Raw genomic sequence first — 23,837 nt, 5'->3', positions numbered from 1 at the left:
CATACTTTGTGAGTGTCAATTTGGTTTTAGGAAAGGGCGTTCATGCACGACAAACCTGATATGTTACTATTCGAGGGTGATAGATGTAATACAGGAAAGAGATGGTTGGGCTGATGGAATATATCTGGATTTAAAAAAGGCCTTTGATAAGGTACCACACCAGAGACTGATCTGGAAACTTGAAATGGTAGGAGGAGTGCATGGCAGTTAGGAAGAGAAATGAGAACAATAATTAAGGACAGACCATCAGAATGGGGATTGGTGAGAGTGGAGTTCCACAGGGATCAGTGTTGGCACCAGTAATGTTCGCAGTCTACATAAATGACATGGTGGATGGGGTGTCCAGTTATGTGAGCCTATTTGCAGACGATGCAAAATTGTTACGAAAAGTGAGATGTGACAAAGATTGCGAACTACTCCAGGAAGACTTGGACAGAATACACACACACACACACACACACACACACACACACACACACACACACACACACACACACACACTAACTACCACTACTACTACTACTAATAATAATAATACTCTTCCTGACACAGTTCCATTCCACTTTTCTTTGTCCTTCTGCTAATGTTTATGCATTTCAGGTAAAGAACGGGTGGAAGTTCTAGGGTAACAACGAAAATAGAAGGAAATGTAGACGAGTTGATACAGTGAGATAGGAGTGTTGGTGTGCTGGTCTGGGTCCGCGCAGCTGTTAATGTTGTAGGTGTTCGAACAAGGATATAACCATTGCCCTATTTAAAGACATTTTGGAGTTATATATCTTTTATGTAAGTTAATTCTTATTTTGCTTCACTCTTTGGATCTGAAAACACAAGGAAGTGTAGATAAACATTGATGCACTGACCTGGCAGGATGGCACCAGTGATGTGGCTCTGTGGCCCAATATTTACGTACGAAATTCATTTTAAATATTGCGAGAGGAAAGAAGACACTAAGGCTGGAATACACTACAGTTTTAGACACAACAAATACTTAAACCAATAATCACCATATAATAACATTACCGAATTCAGTGTTTACATAGCGAAGTCCAGTGAATCCAATGAACCTCCTGTATTTCTCACTAACGGTACCACAAACACACCAAAATGGTAAAAAGATCACAGCCAAATTATATATTACGTTTTCTGAATACAAAGAAATCTACTTTCAAGGTAAATAAAAGAAAAAAAAAACATTCCTTGTCATATAAAAAAAAAATTTGTTTTGTTCTTGACATTATGAAAATATTAAACTTGAAAATATGAATACTTAGACTTGATGTTATTGGATATCATTACACTTTAGTCATGTTTCTCATATATTTAAAGTCTTATATCAATCAATCAATCATGGGGGACAAACAGCGTGGGGGCGCATCGCCTACCCTATGGTGCCACTCCAGGAGGTCACACCTCGCAAGTCTCCATGCAGGCTCCCTTCCCATGCCAAGTAGCTCCCAGCAGGAGGCATCGACTTGCCACAGCCATGCGTTCTGTGGACATCCCCTTGGCCTCCTCCATGCTGGGTTATCCCTTTCGAGACAACCTGATGTGCAGGGTCAGCTTCCGGGTAGCGTGCCACATGCCCATATAGTCGCAGTTGGCGTTGACGGACTATGCTGGTAATCGGCCTCGAATCATTCTTACGGAGTAATCACTGATTTGACACAATGTCATACCAGTGGTATCCCATGATCATGCGAAGGCATCTAGTACCAAAGACATCAAATCGCCTCTTCAGCTCGGTGTTCAGTGTCCATGTCTCACAACCGTAGAGTAAGACAGGGATCACCAGCGACTTGGAGATACGAATCTTTGTCCGTCTGCACAGGTACTAACAATGCCAAATACTCGTGTTGGTGGTTGTGCTAGCAATTAAGGGCTTGGCGGGTGCTCACCAGGGCTGGGCTGGTTGGGGTACGAAGGATGCATGATGTGATATGGTGTGTGGTGGTGATGGTGGTGGTGTGGTGATGCTGTGATATGTGATGGTATCTGGTGATTGTGTTTGATAGCACCACCATGGTGATGCAATGGTGATGATGATGGTGGTGTGGTGATGTGGTGTCAACACTACATACCCACAAAGTTAACTCCCACCTAGTGTGTGTGTGTGTGTGTGTGTGTGTGTGTGTGTGTGTGTGTGTGTGTGTGTGTGTGTGTGTGTGTGTGTGTGTGTGTGTGTGTGTGTGTGTGTGTATTTACCTATTTGTATTTACCTATTTGTGTATTACAGGGCTCGAGCTAAGCTCTCTGTGTCCTGTCTCCTTGTCTACTCCTGTCATATCTCTCTTTCATCTGATTGACACACACCGCGTCAACGACATCACTGTCAGTTTATTCCACTTATCAATACTACGATGCGGGAAACTGTATTTTCTCACGTCATTTAAACAGATGTCTTTTATTAGTTTTTTTCCATGTTCTTGGAGATGATTACTTGTGGTCACCTTTATCAATTCTCTGTCCAATATGTCAATCTTGTTCACCAATTTATACATAGTTATCATGTCACCCCTTGTTCTTCTCTCTTCTAATGTGGTCAGCCCCAGCTCCTCGGTCTTTCCTCATAGTTTAACTCCTTGAATCCTGGTACAATCCTTGTTGCCAGCCTCTGTACCCTTTCCACCTTCTTCACATTTTTCTTCATGTGTGGTGACCAGACACAAGCTGCATATTCTAACTGGGGTCTTATTAAAGTGCATAGTATCTTCTTCATCATTCCTTCATCTAGGTAGTGGAATGGAAGACCAATATTTTGAAGCATATTATATGTTTTCCCAAATATCTTGTTAATGTGTTTCTCCGGTGACAGAGTATTTTGCACGTTACTCCTAAGTCTTTCTCCTCATTGGTCTCTTTAATTTTCTCATCACCCAGCCTGTAATCCCTGTTTGGTCTGTATCTACTTCCCATTTTCATAACATGGCTCTTGTTTATATTAAATTCCATCTGCCAGTCTTTACTCCACTCATATATTTTATCAAGATCTTCCTGTAACTTGTTACAATCTTCCACATTCTTAACTCTCCTCATAATTTTAGTATCGTCCACGAACATATTCATGTAACTGTCTATTCCTACTGGCATATCATTAACATAAATAAAAAACATGATGGGACCCAGCACTGACCCTTGTGGAACTCCACTGGTTACCTTTTTCCACTCTGACTTCTTTCCTTTCACCACTGTTCGCATTTCTCTTTCCACTAAGTAATTTTCCATCCATTTTGCTAGTTTATCACTTACTTTTCCAATCTTCTTTAGTTTCCACATCAGTCTTTTGTGTAGCACTTTATCAAAGGCCTTTCTCAAGTCCAGGTAAATAGCATCCACCCATCCACCTCTATGTTGTAGTATGTTAGTCACTCTTGAATAAGAACATAATAAATTGGATATGCACGATCTTCCTATTCTGAAACCAAACTGCCTTTCACTCAGGATGTTTTCACTTTCTAGATACTCACTCCACTTTGCTTTAATTACTTCTTCACATACCTTGCACAATATACTAGTCAACGATACTGGTCTGTAATTTAACGGTTCCATTCTACTTCCATTCTTATATATAGGCATTCTTATAATGTCAGCTCTTTTCCACTCTTTCGGGACTATTCCTGTTCGTATGGAGGTTTCCACAATATCAAATATGGGGTTCAACAATTGATCTTTACATTCTTTCAGCAACCTCCCAGATATGCCATCAGGCCCCATTGATTTATTAATATTCAAGTTACTTATAATTTTCCTTATATCTTCTTTAGTAACCATGATGTCATGCATTTGCTTTATTTCCGTAGGCCTTTCTCCTGTAAAATGCTCCTCCTTTGTAAACACTTTGCAAAAGTTGTTGTTCAATATTTCAGCTATATCTCTAGCATCCTCATATACTTCTTCCCCAACTTTTACTTTTCTGTTGCCTCCCTTTTATTTAATTTTCCATTTATGAATTTATAAAACATTTTGGTGTGTGTGTGTGTGTGTGTAGTTCACCTGGGTCGCCTGCTAGTCACCCAGCCAGTCGTCCCCATTACGGAGTGAGCTCAGAGCTCATAGGACTGAGTGTGTGTGTGTGTGTGTGTGTGTGTGTGAGAGAGAGAGAGAGAGAGAGAGAGAAAGAGAAAGAGAATAGAAGTATATCTTTGAGAAGCATGGGGGAAGGAAAGTACAGGGAGAGGGGTGTCGAAGGGAAGAGAAAGAAGGCAGATTTATGATACATGTCAGGCAGCTTAGCTTTAGCCAATGACAGCTACCATGACAAAAAAAAAGAAAAAAATCATGATGAATGTCACTTTTAAGTTAGAATTATTGGTAGTAAAATTGCTTCATCATGTAAGAAGCTGACTCTACATCGACACAATGAAAGGGCAAAATCTAGCAGTAGACACCCCAGGAAAATGTTGATGTAGTGTAAGAAATATACCAAGGTGGGGCTCTGAAGTGGGGTGTATAGTAGCCCCTTTTGGGTTGGTGGACCTGTTCATTTATTTCCCATTTATTCTTTTCTTGTTATCTTGCATTTTCAGGCACCAGTTTCGCGAGATAAATGTGGGATAGGTATATACTTTTATGCATCTTAGTCTTTTTGTACATAGTGCATGAGAAGTCAAGTAATCTCACTCAAAATATTAATACAGACATGTGCACATATAGCATCAAGTAACTTATCAGAACTCAATATAAAAGATTCAATCATACTGAAATGAAAAATGTTTGTAGAAAATAAATCATATATGTTAATCAGCACTAAGTAACGTCTATTCAGCACACACCATGGTAACTGTTGCACCACCACTGATGAGACTGGTGGGTTGACAGGTGGTGCAGGTGCTGGAGTACATCTTTGGTAATGGAGACCAGTACCCCAGCATTGAAGAAATCCTCTGCCTTGACTTCTTCCGTAACCTGGATCTGCGAGAAATGCGGGCAGCTCCTCTCCCGGTGAGCTTGTACCAATATTATAGACTTCAGGCTCCAGCTGACCCTAGCTTACCCTCCTACAATTGGCAAGCATTTACTATAAAGTAAATCACCCTATGTAGCCCTAGTAAAGCCCACCACCCCTTTCCCCTTTATTCTTGTTTAGGTGTAAGTGTATAATCATTGTCATTTTTCTCTTTTTCAGAGTTAATGAATTATGTATATGAAATTTATGTGTCTAGAAGTTTACTTCATTTTATGTTTATGATGAAGGAACTTTTTTTGTGAGTGCTTGATTATATAAGATATTTTGACAACTCTAATGCTTCTTTTGCATTCCATGTAGATTTATATTTGTAGTTAATGTAATTTGTTTTTCATATTGGGTGATTATATACCTATGTACTATATATTTTTTATAAGCCTTTCCTTCTAGGTAAAGTTAGACTGTTGTTGTGTAGTGTTTCCATCTTGCTTGGTGCTGCATGTGCATTCTTAGGTTGACATGCAAAGAGATAACTTTGTAAACATTGGACGTCAATCACTGCTTAAAAATGTACTTTCATGGGTCTGTTAAGAGGAATGACTTATTTCAGAAAAATTAAAGTTCAGAAAGGAAAGAGCTTCTCAAAAGAATTTTTCAGTATAATTCATCACTCAAAAACATTTTTAAGGACATTACAAGGACTCACACTCCACGACACAAGAATATTATTATACGTATTATCATTATTATTGTTATTATTGTTATTATTATTATTATTATCATTATTATCATTATTATTATTATTATTATCATTATTATTAGTATTATCATTATGGAAATTTTATGCAAGGACAGGGGGAAAATAAAAAAAAATTATATAAACCCCAGCAGGGTCACCCCGAATGGACGCATAGAATTAAAAAAAAGAAAAGGTAAAATAAAGTGTGGAATATCCCAAAGTCTCAGTTATTTCTGACACTCTGGAAAGTTAGTGAACAAACATGTGATGGTATCACTGTGCTTTGCATATACTTAGGTAAACTTATAGTATATGTATTCTTAGTTCCAAAATAAAATTTTGAAAGTTTGGCTCACATCATGTACGTACTGAGTACTTATCACGTGCACTTTGTGTATTTCCTCATGTAATTTACTAGTAAACTAACTCTATTAGTGAACACACATGCACAGCAATGTAGCACAAAACAATCACATACATCTCAATATTATTTATATCTTTAGCTTTCCATGGAATTGTATGGCAAATAATACTGCTTCTTGATTCCCAAATTTAAAGACAAGATAACATGACTCTTGTTATACATTTTACTGACATTTTTCATTTCACTCTGACCACATATGAGCACACTACAATACACTGCTCATTTGTTTGATACTACTTTACATTCCTTTTTAATGAACTTTAGATTTAACATTACAAGACATACATTTCAGATGCAATAGTTAGATTAATCATCATTTCAAACTTTACATGCAGTATTACATATTAGAAATTAAATTTAGATATTGGTAATGTTCTCTTTTATGTGTGTAAGATAGATTTTAATTACACTATATCATATACATATTCATAATATATACCTCTACTTAAATCAGACCATTAATTTAAAGAGGTATGTCCTTTACATTTAGACCAGTTTTGAAGTTGATTTAGCCTCAAGTATGCACATGCCTTTATCTTTCATGTACAATATATATATATATATATATATATATATATATATATATATATATATATATATATATATATATATATATATATATATATATATATATATATCAGTTTGCAAGGCCATTTTCCAGTTCACTGAAACCCCCCCAGAAGAAGTCACAGTTTATACAGAGGTTGAATGCTACCTTTAAGTTACTGGTGAATTAAATCAAATTTTGTAGCACTTTTAAGGTCATTTTACTGCCTGGCCATGGATGACCACATTGTATTCCGTACCTAAGATGACATACATTTATAATTGTTGTTTTATTGTGTTTTCAGATATTTTTTTCCCATCTTCATGATCTTAATGAGCCTCTGTTGAGTTTTTTATTCCTCTGAACAAGTTCAACATGTGTATAGCTAAATCACTTCAAAATAAAGTACTAATTTTCTTAACAAAATTTGTTATATATTTACATAATCAGGCACCATGCAAGCTGGCATATACTATATATTGTATTTGAGATTTCTCAATATTGTGCATGATAATGATTTTGATCTTCCTTGTAATGCCTGTCATTATCAATCCTGAAAATATTGTCTTATATGTCCTCTTTTGTCCAGACTTCCCTAATAGACAGGTTTTATCAGTAAACCAAACTTTCCTTATTAAGCTGGTGTATTGTTTAAGTTTAGTATACATTCCTGTATTTCGTTTAACTTAACCACTCCCAGGGTTTTGTTCCATTGTTTCATAAAATCCTGATTTGGAAAATTATTGTTTTCTCTTTTTCTCTTAAAGCTTACAGTGGCTTTGATGGTAAAGTCTTGGTTCCATTTACATCAGTTTGCTTGACCATAAATAAGAAAATAGTTTCAGATCTAAAATTCATTTCACTGTTTTGAAATATATGTTTTACAAGTGCATAAATAGTTTTCAAACTGCTGTAAATTCAGTTATTCTTATTGTTGTTTCTTTTGTTTCTTAATCTTTCCTTTGAGTAACACAAGGTGAGTGTTTCTGTGTAGTGTTCTGAGTTAGCTGTAGAACATTCATCACTAACATTTCTAATGTGTAGACACCTGTGTACTATTTGTATATCACTTGATGTTGCTCTTAAGAAAGCATTGTAATTTTGCATTAGTTTTGTAGCTCATGTGGCAAATATCTTTTCATTATTTATTGTATTTTTTTTTTTAGAACATTTTTCTCCTTAACACATCAATGAAGAATATAGAAAAGAAATTCTAGTAAAAGAATATAACAGATTTTTATGCTAGACCCCATTACTGGTAATAAAATATATAATATGTAGTAGCGTAGAATTGATACATGTTTTATGATTATTATCTTAAATATGGAAAAAAGAAAAAAAAGGATGAGAACAGTTCTGTTAGCAAATGTTTTATACAATCACATGAAGCTTTATTATAGTTTATTTAATACATACATCTGCTTATAGGTATTGTATCATGTGTAGCTTTTCCTTGAGATGAAAGAAAATTATTGAGTTTATTATACAGAAAATTACAGACTCTCTCTTATTTTACAGCATCTTTCAAATAACATGCTTGGTTCTTCTGGAAAAACAGATTTATTTCACTCCGTGACATAATTAGGGTAATCTTGCAAATAACTGTTGCTGCTTCAAGGTTCATCAAAGAAATTTCCATGGTTTATTTGTTTCTTTGTTCATAAAGGAAGAGAGCATCATTTTTCCAGCAATATGACTTTATTCTAGTGTACGTACATATAAATCTAAAACCAATATTAAATATGCAACTTTGTTGCTCACTAAACTGAACTGGAAGAAACTTGCCTAGTCTTTCATTTGCTGGCTTCCAGCTTTCAGTTGCAATTACAGATTGCAATTAGCTTTTTGTAAGAGTTGTTGTGAGATGAGTAGATGACTATACAAGAAATTTGAAAAGAAATGTGATTTGATAGAAATACGTAAGTGTGAAAGTTTTGTCTTTTTGCCAGTGATGTAGTACATAATGAAATGCTTTTATGTTTATCATATTCTACTGTTTTGCAATACACATTACTTGCACCAGAAAAAAATGTAGCAGCACTCCCACTAAGGGAATCAGTTTGATACACAGACACACACATACACACCATGTCTTGATATGATGCAATATTGAAGTTTTACTCTTTGTTGATTTGTAATGCAAGTTTTTATTCGTCCTTCCCCACAGTCACAGTTCCAGATTCGGTACTCACCAATGATAAGGAACATCCTCAAGGAAGTCAGAAGATTCCAAAAACAGAGAAGGTGAGTGTTCTAAGATAACTTCTTCATTTTCCTGCATCTTCAACATGTACTACTTAGTTAATTTTCTCAATACAGTAAATTCACTAAATTGGATCTTATTTTGTCAAACAGTCCCTTCCTCTAAGACCATACTAGGCCTGAGAAAATGCCAGACAACATGCTCCTCTTAGGATGATATGATTACTAGTCTCAGACAACTTTATTCCAGATTGTTTTACACATATAGTTCTTTTTCTTCACCACTGCATATACCATCACTACCATTTGTACTTCTTAGTCTTTCCCAGTCACAGAAACACTATATTTTTCTCATATTTTTTTTTACTATTTGCTACAGGCTTTTCCCAAATTAAATTGATATACTACTGACATACTACAGAGTGCTTTTAGAAGAGTGAGCCATATTTTCCTTGCCAGTCTCTTTCTGATAGTAAAGCGGTTCTTTACTTTCCTAATGCCACAGCAACACATGTACAATTTTATTGTTTTGAATATCAAAAGATCCAGCTTAGAATCTTACTGTATAGAACTATAACTTTATGATTTTATTAGCTTGAATACATGATTTATTCTTTTACATAAAGAAGTCCAAACAATAAGAAAAAGTAGGTTCTATGATTGCCTCTCCTTAGTGACATTATTCAATTATTAAATGATATTGATATTGTATTGAATTGAAGGTGTGTGTGTGTGTGTGTGTGTGTGTGTGTGTGTGTGTGTGTGTGTGTGTGTATTCACCTAGTTGTATTCACCTAGTTGTAATTTTACAGGGCCTGGGTATCATACTCGTGTGGCCCCGTCTCCATATCTACACACATCCAACTTTCCTTTAAAACTATGCACACTCCTTGCTGACACCACCTCCTCACTCAAGCCATTCCACACCTCCACACATCTTTGTGGGAAACTATATTTTTTCACATCTTTCAAGCATATTCCCTTGGCTATCTTTTTACTATGCGATCTTGTAGTTCTACTTAAGTTTTCCTCTCTCAACATCATTTGCTCATTATCCACTTCATCCAGTCCATTCAACAGTTTATAAACCTGTATTAAATATCCTTTTTCTCTTCTTTGTTCCAAGGTAGGCAAATTCATTTCTTTTAATCTCTCCTCATAGGTCATTTCTGCCAATTCCGGAACCATTTTTGTTGCCATTCTCTGCAATCTCTCCAACTTCCTTATATGCTTCTTTTTATAAGGGGACCAAACCACTCCAGCATATTCCAATCTTGGTCTAATTACCATACTAATTAATTTCTTCATCATATCTTTATCCATATAATGGAAGGCTAATCCAATATTTTTATCAAATTATACGTTTCTCCAAACATCTTATCAATATGAGCCTCAAACTGCCCATGGTCTTGTATTATCACTCCCAAATCCTTTTCCTTTTCCACCTTTTTCAACACTACTTCTTCACCCATCTTATATGACCCTCTTGGCCGTCTTCCACTCTTTCCCATCTCCATCACATGACTTTTGCTCAGATTAAATTCCATTTGCCACCTCTTGCTCCACTTCCAAATCTTATCCAGGTCTGCCTGTAAAATTTCACAATCTTCTTCACTCTTCACACACCTACACAACTTCGCATCATCCGCAAACAAATTAATATAACTGTTTACTCCTCTGGCATGTCATTTATATATACCAGGAAAAGTATTGGTGCCAGCACTGAGCCTTGTGGGACTCCACTCTCCACCCCCAACCAGTCCGACCTTGCATCCCTTATTATCGTTCTCATCTCCCTCCATCTCAAGTAGTTTTCCATCCACTTTAACACTTTTCCTTTCAGTCCTCCATAAATCTCTACTTTCCATAACAGTCTCTCGTGAGGTACCTTGTCAAAAGCTTTCTTTAAATCCAAATATACACAGTCCATCCATCCCTCTCTCTCCTGTATTTTGTCAACCACTCTTGAATAAAAGCTCAGTAGATTTGTTACACATGACCTCCCTTTCCTGAAGCCAAATTGATGATCCGATAATAACTTATGATCCTCCAGGAACCGTATCCAATATTTCTTTATCACCCTCTCACAAATCTTACCGACCACACTTGTTAGAGACACAGGTCTATAGTTAAGAGGCTCTTCCTTACTGCCTCCCTTATAAATGGGCACCACTTCAGCTCTCTTCCACTCTACTGGTACTTCCCCTGTTTCTAATGAGCACCTTATAATATCATATAATGGATCAATCAATTCTTCTCTACACTCCTTCAATAATTTTCCTGAAACTTCATCTGGTCCCATCGCTTTATCATCTTTAAGTTCCTCCAACATTTTATATAACTCCTTTTTTGGTATCTTAATGTCCTCCATGTGCACATTTCCTTGTATATTCTGTGGCTTTACAAACATTGTTTCTTTAGTAAATACTTGCTGAAACCTATTATTTAGCAATTCCGCTATATTCTTAGGGTCATCTACTATCCCTTGCTCTCCTTTTAATCTTTCAATGGACTCTCTCTTTTTAAGTTTACCATTTATGAACCTGTAAAACAATTTTGGGTGTTCCTTACTCTTGTCTACAATATCTTTTCAAATTTTCTTTCTTCCTCCCTCCTTACCCTCACATACTCATTTCTTGCCACTCTATAATTCTCCTTATTTAGTATATTCCTGCTCTTTTCCATCTTTTCCAAGCCACATCTCTCTTTTCCTTAGCCTTAACACAAGTTGCATTAAACCAATCCTTTCTTCCTTCCTCTCTTGGTTTATACTTTGGTACAAATTTCATAACTCCTTCTTTATAATATTTCATAAAAATCTCATATTTCTTTTGCACTTCTCTGATTTGTAACATCTCCTCCCAATCTAATTTTCTGAAATAATTTTTCAAACTTTCTGTGTCCATCTTTCTATAATTCAATCTACCACTCCTGTATGTCTCGTCCTTCCTTCGCTGTGTTGTTGCTATCTGCATTTCCATAACCACATGATCACTCTTTCCCAAAGGACACTTGTATTGTATATCTCCACATAGGTACACTTCTCTTGTTAACACCAAATCCAGTCTAGCCGGTTCATCATCTCCTCTATATCTAGTATTTTCCTTCACCCTCTGTTCCATCATATTTTCCATCATTAGATTAAGAAATCTCTCTCCCCATGCTTCTTCTCCAACACCACTTACTAGATTTTCCCAATCCACCTCCTTACAATTAAAATCTCCTACTAGTATCACCTTTCTTTTTCCAGATAATACACTTTCCAAACTCTGTAAAGTATCCTTGATCATATTGTCGTATTCCTTAATGTCCAAGAATTTGTTTTAGGAGGTACATAGGTCACCATAATTATTAATTCTTTTCCATCACTTTTTATCCTTATGGTTATCACTTCTGCGTTGTTCTTCCCATACCAAACCTTATCCACATTTCTTTCTTTCTTCGTCATAATCATAACTCCTCCTCCACCTTTACTCTCCCTATCCTTTCTCCATATATTATATTTATTATCCAAATTTATCTTTGTTTTTTCATGCAATTTTGTCTCAGTCAAACACACGATATCAGGCTTCTCCACTATCATATAGTCTTGCAATTCCAATCTACTTGACAGTATCCCATCTATATTAGTATACATTACGGTCCACCCACTGCTCCCTCTAGGGGTTCCTCCGTATTCCTTCTTTCCATATACCACTTTCTGACTCTCTCTCCTATAACTCTCCAAAAAAACTTTTCTCTTTCCTCCTCAGACCGCTCATCATTTTTCCTTCTCGCCTCTTCCACCAATTCCACAATGTGTGTGTGTGTGGGTGGGTGACAAGAAAAAAAAAGTGTGTGTGTGTGTGTGTGTGTGTGTGTGTGTGTGTGTGTGTGTGTGTGTGTGTGTGTGTGTGTGTGTGTGTGTGTGTGTGTGTGTGTGTGTTATTCACCACGGTCGGTTGCTGGTCACCCAGCCAGCCTTTCCCCTACGGAAAGAGATCAGACCTCATAGTGACCGATCTTGGAGTAGGACTGTGGGTGTATGTGTGTGCTATGTTTGTGTTGTGTTGTGCTGTGTTTGTGTTGTGTTTATGATTGTAGTTGCAGTAAGAAGGCGGGTGTTTTTGTGGCTGCAGTAGCATATAAAGAACATTTGTACATTATTGTCAGAAGAAACAAACTTAAGAAGCTTTCTAATGAGAGTGAGAACTTAATTTGAGATAGAGAGTGAGAGCTAACCTAACCTAACCTAACCTATCCTATCCTAACCTAACCTATCCTAACCTATCCTATCCTATCCTAACCTAATCTAACCTAACCTATCCTAGCCTAGCCTAGTCTAGCCTAACCTAACCTAACCTAACCTAATCTAACCTAGCATAGCCTAGACTAGCCTATTTGTGTTGTTTGTTGTGTGTTGTGTTTGTGTTGTGTTGTGTTGTGTTGTGTTGTGTTTGTGTTGTGTTGTGTGTTGTGTTGTGTTGTGTTCTGTGTTGTGTTGTGTTGTGTTGTGTTGTGTTTGTGTTGTGTATTGTATGTTTGTGTTGTGTGTTGTGTTGTGTTGTGTGTTGTGTTGTGTGTTGTGTGTTGTGTGTAGTGGTTGGAGCTCTTTCTCCCCAAAAAGGCTCCTTCCGTGCGTGTGGTGTTGTGTTGTGTTGTGTTGTGTTGCGTGTTCCTTAATCCTAGTGTCCTTAAAACTACGTTCCTTAATCCTAGAATCCTTATATCTACGGTTTCTGCAGCTACATTTTTTTTTTTTTTTTTTTTTTTTTTTACAGCTACAATCTATGCCCAATAGGCAGTGGTTGGCACGCCTCCAGCCCCTCACAGGGACACTGCTGCGGAGGAGCCCAGTCCTCCCCTAAAGGGCTCCTCAGATGTTCAGATGGCAGTGTCTGCTGGGGACTGTTCAGTTCCCTAGCTACTCATGATGAGCATTTTCTGGCTGTGGGGGGCTGCAGGTATATGGCGCCAACGGTTAATCCAGGGGTCCTTAAAACTACGGTCCTTAATCCTAGAGTCCTTAAAACTACGTTCCTTAATCCTAGAGTCCTTAAATCTACGGTTCCTGCAGCTACATTTTTTTTTTTTTTTTTTTTTTTTTTTTTTTATACAGCTACAGTCTATGGCCAATAGGCAGTGGTTGGCATGCCTCCAGCCCCTCACAGGGACACTGCTGTGGAAGAGCCCAGTCCTCCCCTAAAGGGCTCCTCAGGTGGTCAGATTGCAGTGTCTGCTGGGGACTGTTCAGTCCCTAGCTATTCATGATAAGCATTTTCTGGCTGTGGGGGGCTGCAGGTATATGGCGCCAACGGTTAATCCAGGGGTCCTTAAAACTACGGTCCTTATATCTAGAGTCCTTAAAACTACGTTCCTTAATCCTAGAGTCCTTAATCCTAGAGTCCTTAAATCTACGGTTTCTGCAGCTACATTTTTTTTTTTTTTTTTTTTTTTTTTTTTTTTTCTCAGCTACAGTCTATGGCCAATAGGCAGTGGTTGGCACACCTCCAGCCCCTCACAGGGACACTGCTGTGAAAGAGCCCAGTCCTCCCCTAAAGGGCTCCTCAGGTGGTCAGATTGCAGTGTCTGCTGGGGACTGTTCAGTCCCTAGCTATTCATGATAAGCATTTTCTGGCTGTGGGGGGCTGCAGGTATATGGCGCCAACGGTTGATCCAGGGGTCCTTAAAACTACGGTCTTTAATCCTAGAGTCCTTAATCCTAGAGTCCTTAAAACTACGTTCCTTAATCCTAGAGTCCTTAATCCTAGAGTCCTTAATCATTGAGTCCTTAAATCTACGGTTTCTGCAGCTACATTTTTTTTTTTTTTTTTTTTTTTTTTTTTTTTTTTACAGCTACAATCTATGCCCAATAGGCAGTGGTTGGCACGCCTTCAGCCCCTCACAGGGACACTGCTGCGGAGGAGCCCAGTCCTCCCCTAAAGGGCTCCTCAGATGTTCAGATGGCAGTGTCTGCTGGGGACTGTTCAGTTCCCTAGCTACTCATGATGAGCATTTTCTGGCTGTGAGGGGCTGCAGGTATATGGCGCCAACGGTTAATTCAGGGGTCCTTAAAACTACGGTCCTTAATCCTAGAGTCCTTAAAACTACGTTCCTTTATCCTAGAGTCCTTAAATCTACGGTTCCTGCAGCTACATTTTTTTTTTTTTTTTTTTTTTTTTTATACAGCTACAGTCTATGGCCAATAGGCAGTGGTTGGCACGCCTCCAGCCCCTCACAGGGACACTGCTGTGGAAGAGCCCAGTCCTCCCCTAAAGGGCTCCTCAGGTGGTCAGATTGCAGTGTCTGCTGGGGACTGTTCAGTCCCTAGCTATTCATGATAAGCATTTTCTGGCTGTGGGGGGCTGCAGGTATATGGCGCCAACGGTTAATCCAGGGGTCCTTAAAACTACGGTCTTTAATCCTAGAGTCCTTAAAACTACGTTCCTTAATCCTAAAGTCCTTAATCCTAGAGTCCTTAATTAAATCTACGGTTTCTGCAGCTACATTTTTTTTTTTTTTTTTTTTTTTTTTTTTTTTTTTTTTTACAGCTACAATCTATGCCCAATAGGCAGTGGTTGGCACGCCTCCAGCCCCTCACAGGGACACTGCTGCGGAGGAGCCCAGTCCTCCCCTAAAGGGCTCCTCAGATGTTCAGATGGCAGTGTCTGCTGGGGACGTTTCAGTCCCCTAGCTACTCATGATGAGCATTTTCTGGCTGTGGGGGGCTGCAGGTATATGGCGCCAACGGTTAATCCAGGGGTCCTTAAAACTACGGTCCTTAATCCTAGAGTCCTTAATCCTAGAGTCCTTACAACTACGTTCCTTAATCCTAAAGTCCTTAATCCTAGAGTCCTTAAATCTACGGTTTCTGCAGCTACATTTTTTTTTTTTTTTTTTTTTTTTCAGCTACAGTCTATGGCCAATAGGCAGTGGTTGGCACGCCTCCAGCCCCTCACAGGGACACTGCTGTGGAAGAGCCCAGTCCTCCCCTAAAGGGCTCCTCAGGTGGTCAGATGGCAGTGTCTGCTGGGGACTGTTCAGTCCCCTAGCTGTTCATGATGAACATTTTCTGGCTGTGGGGGGCTGCAGGTATATGGCACCAACGGTTAATCCAAGGGTCCTTAAAACTACGTTCCTTAATCCTAGAGTCCTTAAAACTACGGTTCTTACAGCTACAATTTTTTTTTTTTTTTTTTTTTTTTTTTTTTTTTTTGCTGCAATTCAAGTCCAATGGGCAATGGTGTGCATGCCTCCATCCCCTCACTACTGCGGAGGAGCCCAGTCCTCCCCTAAAGGGCTCCTCAGATGGTCAGATGGCAGTGTCTGCTGAGGACTGTTCAGTCCTCTAGCTGTTCATGATGAACATTTTCTGGCTGTGATGGGGCTGCAGGTAGACACCAACAATTTTGTAGCAGGAGGAGGTGAAGCAGGAGGACCTGCGGCGTGAGGCCGGCATAGACCTGGGGCCCTAGGTCTAGCCGGCCAGCTCCTCCTCCAGCGCCTCCTGCAAGTCTTTTCCGTGCCTGAAGAAATTTAGTTTTCGGAAAAGATTTGCTTTTGAAGATGATATAAAATTGCCGACTCTTGGTGAAAAATTGGTGTGATTGAGGTGAGTGCAAAAATCAAATACCCGTTGACGCACGCGGGAAACACCGGATGTGTGAAAGCGCTCATAGCAATACGTGTTCACCGAAACCTTTCTGCGGCTGCCGTAACGGCAAGTCTGCCGTTACGGCCTCAAGTGAATATACCCATAAGAGTCATTGTAATGCTACACAGTGCGGCATGTGCCGGGCCGGCAAAAGTCTTTCGTGTGAAAGCTGCCTTAGATTATTCACTTCTATTTTCTGTCACTCACTAGTCAATATCCTTCAACTATTCTCTTTTCCCAACTCTGCTCCAAAACTTTTCTTTCATATATTTTACAATTTTGTCTGATTCAGTTCTGTCTCTGTCTGTGTGGAGTTTGTTTGTTCGAGAACGAAGACTCCTTATCAGCATCTGAGAGTTAGGACAGGTATATTCAACGTTTCATATACGAAACACCTGTATTTCCAAAGACCACAGAAGTAATTAGTCGTTTTGTGGATGTTGAGGACGTTAAATTCTTGCTAATATCCAGTAGTCACGATAGAAGTGGAACGTAAATAACATAGCATTACATATTCATATTTAGAATAACAGTAACAATGCGTTTAATAGATTACATAGATGCTCACTCGCCTTCACTGTCTTGCATCTCTTGTGCTTAACTTATGAATAGAAAATCAAACCGGTGTCAAACTAACTCATGAAGCCTGGAAGATCTACTGCTGTTTGTTGTTTCTATGCGTTCCTTTGTGATGATGATTTATGAGGTGAGGTGATAAATTACCTGTTTGAAAAATTGTCGCAGATTATAATTAGAATGAGAAAAGATTAGGTTAAAAGTCATAAGAGAGAGAGAGAGAGAGAGAGAGAGAGAGAAGGAGGGAATAAGAAATGAGATAAGGGGTGATAACTTGCACGAGAGGAAGGGAAGATAGAGGAAGAGAGACAGAAGAGAAGAGACAAGGAAAAAAATTAAAAGGTTGGGAAAAGGTAATGGGAAGAAGTTGAGGAAGAATCGAGGGGCAAAAACAAGGTAATACAAAAAGAAAGGGAGAAGGAAAAGAGAAAGAAAGATATACGAGATAGGAAAGTGAATGAAAACAAGAGAAGAGGGAAAATAAATGAAACAAATGGAAGATATCAATAAGGAAATTTAGGTCAGGCGAAAGTATGGAAGGAAAGGAAAGAAAAAGAAATAATAGAAAGAAGGAAAGATCAGGAAAGGAGGAAGAAAATAAAGGAGTGATTGTAAAGAAGGACATAAAGATTAAGGAAAGAGGAAACTACAAGAATAACAAAAAAAAAAAAAAAAACAGTGGAAGTCAGATATATATATATATATATATATATATATATATATATATATATATATATAAACCATAAGAGAGAGAGAGAGAAAATGTACAAGAACAAACTCCACCACTTTTCTTTCCCTCTCAACGGACAGGACAAAATATTAATAGAGTAACGATCAACAAAAAAATCCTTATTACATTATATTCTAAATCTAATAATTCCGTAATATTCGTATTCACTCCTAAATGTTTCTTTTCTTTTACTATTATTATTATTATCATTATTATTATTATTATTATTATTATTATTATTATTATTATTATTATTATTATTATTATCTACGTACAATGCATTCTTTTAATGACCTTTCCTTATTCACTCCCTAATACTTTTCTTTTTTAATACAGTAACGATTAACTCGAAAAAACATTACCTATGTTATATTCTAAATCTACGAGTAATCGCTTTGTAATCTTCGTATTCACTCCACAGTGTGTTTTATTTATCCACTTTCATTTTCCTTTCTATTTTTGCCCAGGTTCTCGTATTGACAAGAACTGGTTTATCATTCGCGACGCCTCCGTGAAGACCGAGCACCTGATGACCCTGCAGCCTTACGACGAGCACTGCCCCATCCCCATGACCCACGGCACGCGCGAGGCACTCATCGAGCTCTTCCAGGTACGGGATTACCAGAAACGAGCACGGTCTCACCTAAACGTACTCGCATAGTTGTCTTCTTTTTGTCTTTTCTTCTTTGTTCATTTCATTTGTGTGTTCTTTTTATTTTCTGATGTATATTCCTTGTTGCAATTTTTATTTTTTTTTATTTATTTTTTTTTTTTTTTACTTAATTCCAGAATATCTCTGCTTTCATGGATATAGTCTGGAGGAAATGAGGTAAGACCCGGAATTTTGTGGTGCATAATTGTTCTTGGTGGATTTTAAATCTGGAAAGGGTCCAGATGAAAGATTAGGTGGGTGTAGTTCTGTAACCCTTGAGGAATTTGAGAAATTCAAGATGGCTTCCAAGATGGCCGCAAAGAACCAAGGACTATGAAAAAATATGTAAAACTGTGAAAATAGTCATTGCTTTTAATTATAAAATGTTACAATTCACGATTAACAACATCAAAGGGCAGATAATGCCTACCTGTGCACACAGGCTGGAACATAAAAAAAAAAAAACCTGAACTGACAGCTTCCCTTTCAGTTACACTGAATATTCCAATTAACATTAAATGTAGATAATCAATTAATATAATGACTGGTACAAGTGTTTCCTTCAGATATATATATATATATATATATATATATATATATATATATATATATATATATATATATATATATATATATATACATAAGAAAAATCATTGATAGTATGTTCGGAATATGACATTTTTGAGAACAGAAACTCTGCAGGATTTACCTGACATGGAAAATGTATGTGGACACTGTTATTAGAATATATAATAAATTAAATATCATGAAGTATGCATGTCATCACAATATGTTTGGCAAGGCAGCCGTATTAACAGACTAGACAACGAGAATATCTGAGGTGACAAAATACACACTTCTTTTCCATGTATTATAAATGCAGTGTAATAAGAGGTACACCATCAAATAGGTAACTAAATGCTAAGTTCATTATAGCTAAGAGAAAGAATAACTTTACCACTATGAGGTGCACCACTTTACTTTAGGTGTCCGTTACTGGCTGTCATCAAGCTCATCTTCATCTACAGAATCCTCATAATTTGTTTCAATATTATCCATGACCTCATCAGTATCTTCTACATCATCATTTCTTAATACTTGCTTTGTTCTCAGATTATTGCAAATCTCACTCGCTCCACATTTGCAAAATGTAGAGCACGCTACTTGAGCACCTGCACAGCTACATTTTGAAGAGGAGCACTGACTGCTGCCACAAGAACACTGAATTAGTTTGAGAACTTCTGCTGGTGCGACTTTAGCATCCTGTGGCAGAGGAATAGCACAAAGAAACTTTTGGAGATGATCCTTTTCCCAGCCAAATTTCTCTGGATCCAAGCATGGCGGTCCCTCACTCAAGGCAGCCTTCCATATACAGGCCTGGAAATGAGCTCGCTTTGTATTTTCTCGAAATGACTCAAGGGTTGGAGGCAATGACTTCAGTTTTGGCAAGAGACATACACCTTTCCTACCTGTCTTAGCAGCCCACACTTTGTAACGTATATCTGACATAGTTTCGCCAGGCTGACATTTCTGGCCATAGCAAGCAGCAACAAAGTTTGTTGCCTCACAAAACACATCTTTAAGATCAGCAGAAATGTTTCCTAGATGTTGTAGCTCATAACCTGCTTCCAGAACCTTTAAAACCTTTGCTTTACCTATTCCAAAGTAACCTGCAACCGTGTCGCATCCAGAAAGTGCATGAGCTGAGAGAAGCTGTGGAACAATGTTTAGATGTTTAGATACTGTTTCACTAATGTTGATTACAGAGCGTCCCTGGCTTGTTGGCTCCATTAACAGTATGGCAGTAAGGTTCATTTCAAGATAGTAATGGGTTAGCAAAACAAATACATCCGTGTCATCACTAATTACCCTGATATTCTGACATCCAATACCTGACAAATACACCATTTGCTGAGGGATTATAATATCAGCTTCCTCATGCAGAGTCTTCAAGTCATGTCTTGGGATAATCAGGCCATTGCTTACTTCTACTGGTACAGGTGACTTTCCAGTTATAACCAGACTGTTAGGGTTTCCCAAGCCCTTAACAGTAGAGATAAGCATATCGCAAATCATGTCTATCAGTTGTATCTTATTTTTTGTGACGGTAAGCACAATTTGTTGTGGAGGCAGGGGTGAGTTTAGGGATAGCTGGTGTTCCCTAGAAACAGGTGTCGCACGGGAACACCTTGTACCAGACTTGGCACTGTATTCGAGATATCTGTCAAAAATAACATGCACTCTGCAGTTACCTTTCAGTTTTCCAGTTACATATTTGATGTAGTTCAGTACAAAATCTTTTACAGTGCCCTTCGCTGGCCAGTGAACAACCCAAAGGAGAGCACAGCCATCTATAACTATTGCATCTGCAAGGCCAATTTTGCGGGTTGACTCCTCCACCTTCAGTTTTGTCTTCAGAACTGACTTTGATTTAGCAACCCTCATTTCACCAGTTTCTTCTTCAAACATTGAAGTAGGAACATGTGCCAGTTCATGACTCATCAATTCCTTTACATTAATTTCACGTGAGTTCATAAGAGCTAAACCCCTTGCAAATATTAGACCAGACTCAAATTGTTCTGATGGTCCTGTTCTGGGTTTCTTTTGGGCCTCTTTCATAGTCACGACTGCCTTCTTAAGGGGCTGTTGGAAACCTTGTGGCCAACTTGCCTCATATTCCGTTTGTTGAGCTTTGCCAAGAGTAACTGTATCTTGAACATTTACTTCAGCGGGACATATCCGTCCTGTTACTATGTTGACAAGTCTCACCACAGAATATGCAGTGCAGTTTGAAGTCGAATTCAGGCACCTGAGATCGGCGAAGTCTTTTATGAGTTAGAGGTTCACTTTTTGACCGTTTGACTCCTTTTGTGTGGTACTGGATGTTTGACTTTGAGGTGTAAGTAGACACACAGCTTTTGTGACATTTGATGGTAAAAGTCTCATCCTCATCTAACAGTTTTTCCAATGATTCATGGAGACTGTCACCACGTTGTTGACTGGCAGCAATAATGGACCTGATACGTGGTGTTCCTGATGTTATCAGTTTCTCTGATGATCCGGAACACTTGAAAAAACACTCTGTAGTCATCTTTTACTTCTTATAATCTCTGAAATGTACAAAATTGTATATTGGTGTTTGATAGATGTACTAAAACTGCTACCAAAATAGCTGTACACCATACGAGAAAATGCATGGATAACTGGATGAAGGACCAGACAGATGGAAGACCAGTGCATGACAGTTAAAGAAAATATGATGGATGGATGGCGAGACGGATAAATACATGAATAGGTGGACACACACAGAGATGCCGGTGATCAAAATACCCCTCGTTCCTACATGGGTCAAAGAGTAATAATATAGGATTACTGCATAATGTCACCACTTCAGATGACTATTAGCAGTACCAATTAAAACATGTGTACACAAAAAATTAATCACCAAAAACAGAATTTTAACCCTCCCCATATTACGAACACTTCTTCGAGTATAACACCTGTGGATACTTGAAATTTTGTAATAAGTGGTTTTTAATGCTCACTTAAACATGTAAACCAAGTTTGAAAACCTAAAAATATATAATGATGATTAATATGAATGAACGGGAATAAATTAATACTAGTATATCTGCATTTTGCTACTGTCAGGGATATGGTAATCATCTTGGCAGCCATCTTGGATTTTTCAAATTCCTCAAGGGTGACAGAACTACACCCACTGGATAATTAATCTATACATATTAAAGTTTCGAAAACCACTTAAAACAATTATGCACCACCAAATTCCGGGTTCCATTGAATATCAGCGTTTGGCACCCAGACTAATAGCAGCTGTGTTTGTCTTACATCATTCAAACATTTCTTTTTTTTTTTGTGACTTCTGTTAAGTGTGTGTGTGTGTGTGTGTATACAAGTCTTCTCTTCGTTCTCAGTATTTCTGCTCTCATCTTTCCCTGTCCTAGAAAAAAAAAACATAAGTTGTTTAGCATATTTTCAAGATCATATTGTTTTGTTAATAAGGTAAATATCAAGACTGGCCTCGTGGCTCTGTTTCCCATTGTTTCTGGGTGTCACTCCTTACAATATTGGGAACCTAGTGGGAAAGCGTGGTTTTCGGATGGGGAAAGCTGAAGCATGGCAAATTATCACTTCTTAACACCAAAAATCCTACTGCTGTTATGATGAGCGTCATATGAGCAGCTTTGTCAACTTACGTCTCTACGAAAAAATCTTCCGAAATATTTAGTTTACCTCACTACTACAGCAGTGCCAATATTAGGTTAAGTAATAAGTTATACTGTATTAACTTAGGTATATGTTAAATTAGATTAGTGGGTAAATATTAAGAAATTTTTTTTCCGTAGGTATAGTTGACTACGCTACTCAGATGTCGGCGGCTATCAAAGTCATAACAACAAAAGCAGTAGCTCCCTACTTATTTTTGGTTTTAAGAGGTGGTCATATTTTAGCTTTCAGCACCCGAAAACCCCGCTTTCCCACCAGGTCCCTATGATTGGAGGCGGGTTAGAGCCGAAAACAATAAGGAAATACAGCCGCGCGGCCACACATAATATTAATAGTCCAATCCATATTGCTTTCTTCTACACATTCTACTTCTTCTCCTTCTTCTCTTCTTCTTCTTCTTCTTCTTCTTCTTCTTCTTCTTGGATGAAGTGAATGTATTTTAAAAGATCATTATTATTCTCTTATTTGATCTTGACTATTGTTTTAGTATCATGAAAAATCCTTGAGACTCAAATATTAATGTCCTTCAAGAAATCTACACCAAATCTTTAGTCTTCATCCTTCCGTGTGTGTGTGTGTGTGTGTGTGTGTGTGTGTGTGTGTGTGTGTGTAGACTTAATTACTTGGAGAAATTATGGATTATCCTTGATTAAGTCTATAAAGTCGAGGTGAAGGAGATGCAGCAGCAGTGATTGTGCCCCTCCCCCAGGCTCTGCACCACCCGTGCATCTACCCAGTGTTGGACGTGGACTTTGCCAACATCTCTTCCCACACGTACATCGTCACCATCATCCCCCACAACAACAAGGGCACGCTCAAGGACCTCATTTATCGGGTGAGAGAGAGAGAGAGAGATTAGTTCTTTGAGATAGATCAAGAGTATTAGTAGTAGTACATAGATAGCACATTGATGTACTTCTTGGTCTGATATGTATAAAGAGTGTAAACATAAGTCAATTATTACATAGGTACCTATCGAAACATGTAATATAGTTTTATTTGCAATGTTGATTTGTTGTAATGTACTATGAACAAAATAACACTCCCTTAACTCCAAGTTTCATCCAAGAATTAAGAAGTAGAAGTAGAAGCAGAACAATTAACTGTCCCTGAGAAACTCCATGACGGTGCCTGGAGCTTTACCCGCGTATAGAGTTATGTAAGTAATGCATTTTTTGTC

General features: G+C 38.0%; 2 protein-coding genes across 2 annotated transcripts in view; both read left to right on the top strand.

Annotated features, from left to right (window-relative positions):
• Positions 1–14,971, top strand: part of LOC123499062 (slowpoke-binding protein-like) — a 37,688-nt gene extending 22,717 nt beyond the window's left edge. Inside the window, exons 8-11 of the mRNA XM_045246656.1 lie at positions 4,819–4,941; positions 7,384–7,401; positions 8,790–8,860; positions 13,917–14,971. Coding sequence (XP_045102591.1) covers positions 4,819–4,941; positions 7,384–7,401; positions 8,790–8,860; positions 13,917–14,058 — 354 coding nt within the window. The 3' untranslated portion in view covers positions 14,059–14,971. The remainder of the gene's footprint in view (positions 1–4,818; positions 4,942–7,383; positions 7,402–8,789; positions 8,861–13,916) is intronic.
• Positions 14,972–15,127: 156 nt separating this feature from the next.
• Positions 15,128–23,837, top strand: part of LOC123499097 (slowpoke-binding protein-like) — a 26,208-nt gene continuing 17,498 nt past the window's right edge. Inside the window, exons 1-3 of the mRNA XM_045246718.1 lie at positions 15,128–15,889; positions 18,225–18,367; positions 23,367–23,492. Coding sequence (XP_045102653.1) covers positions 15,856–15,889; positions 18,225–18,367; positions 23,367–23,492 — 303 coding nt within the window. The 5' untranslated portion in view covers positions 15,128–15,855. The remainder of the gene's footprint in view (positions 15,890–18,224; positions 18,368–23,366; positions 23,493–23,837) is intronic.

This window comes from Portunus trituberculatus, chromosome 49, assembly GCF_017591435.1.
Source record: "Portunus trituberculatus isolate SZX2019 chromosome 49, ASM1759143v1, whole genome shotgun sequence".
Lineage (NCBI taxonomy): Eukaryota > Metazoa > Arthropoda > Malacostraca > Decapoda > Portunidae > Portunus > Portunus trituberculatus.
The sequence above is the reverse complement of the archived record's forward strand: the minus strand, read 5'-3'. Positions and strand labels throughout refer to the sequence as shown.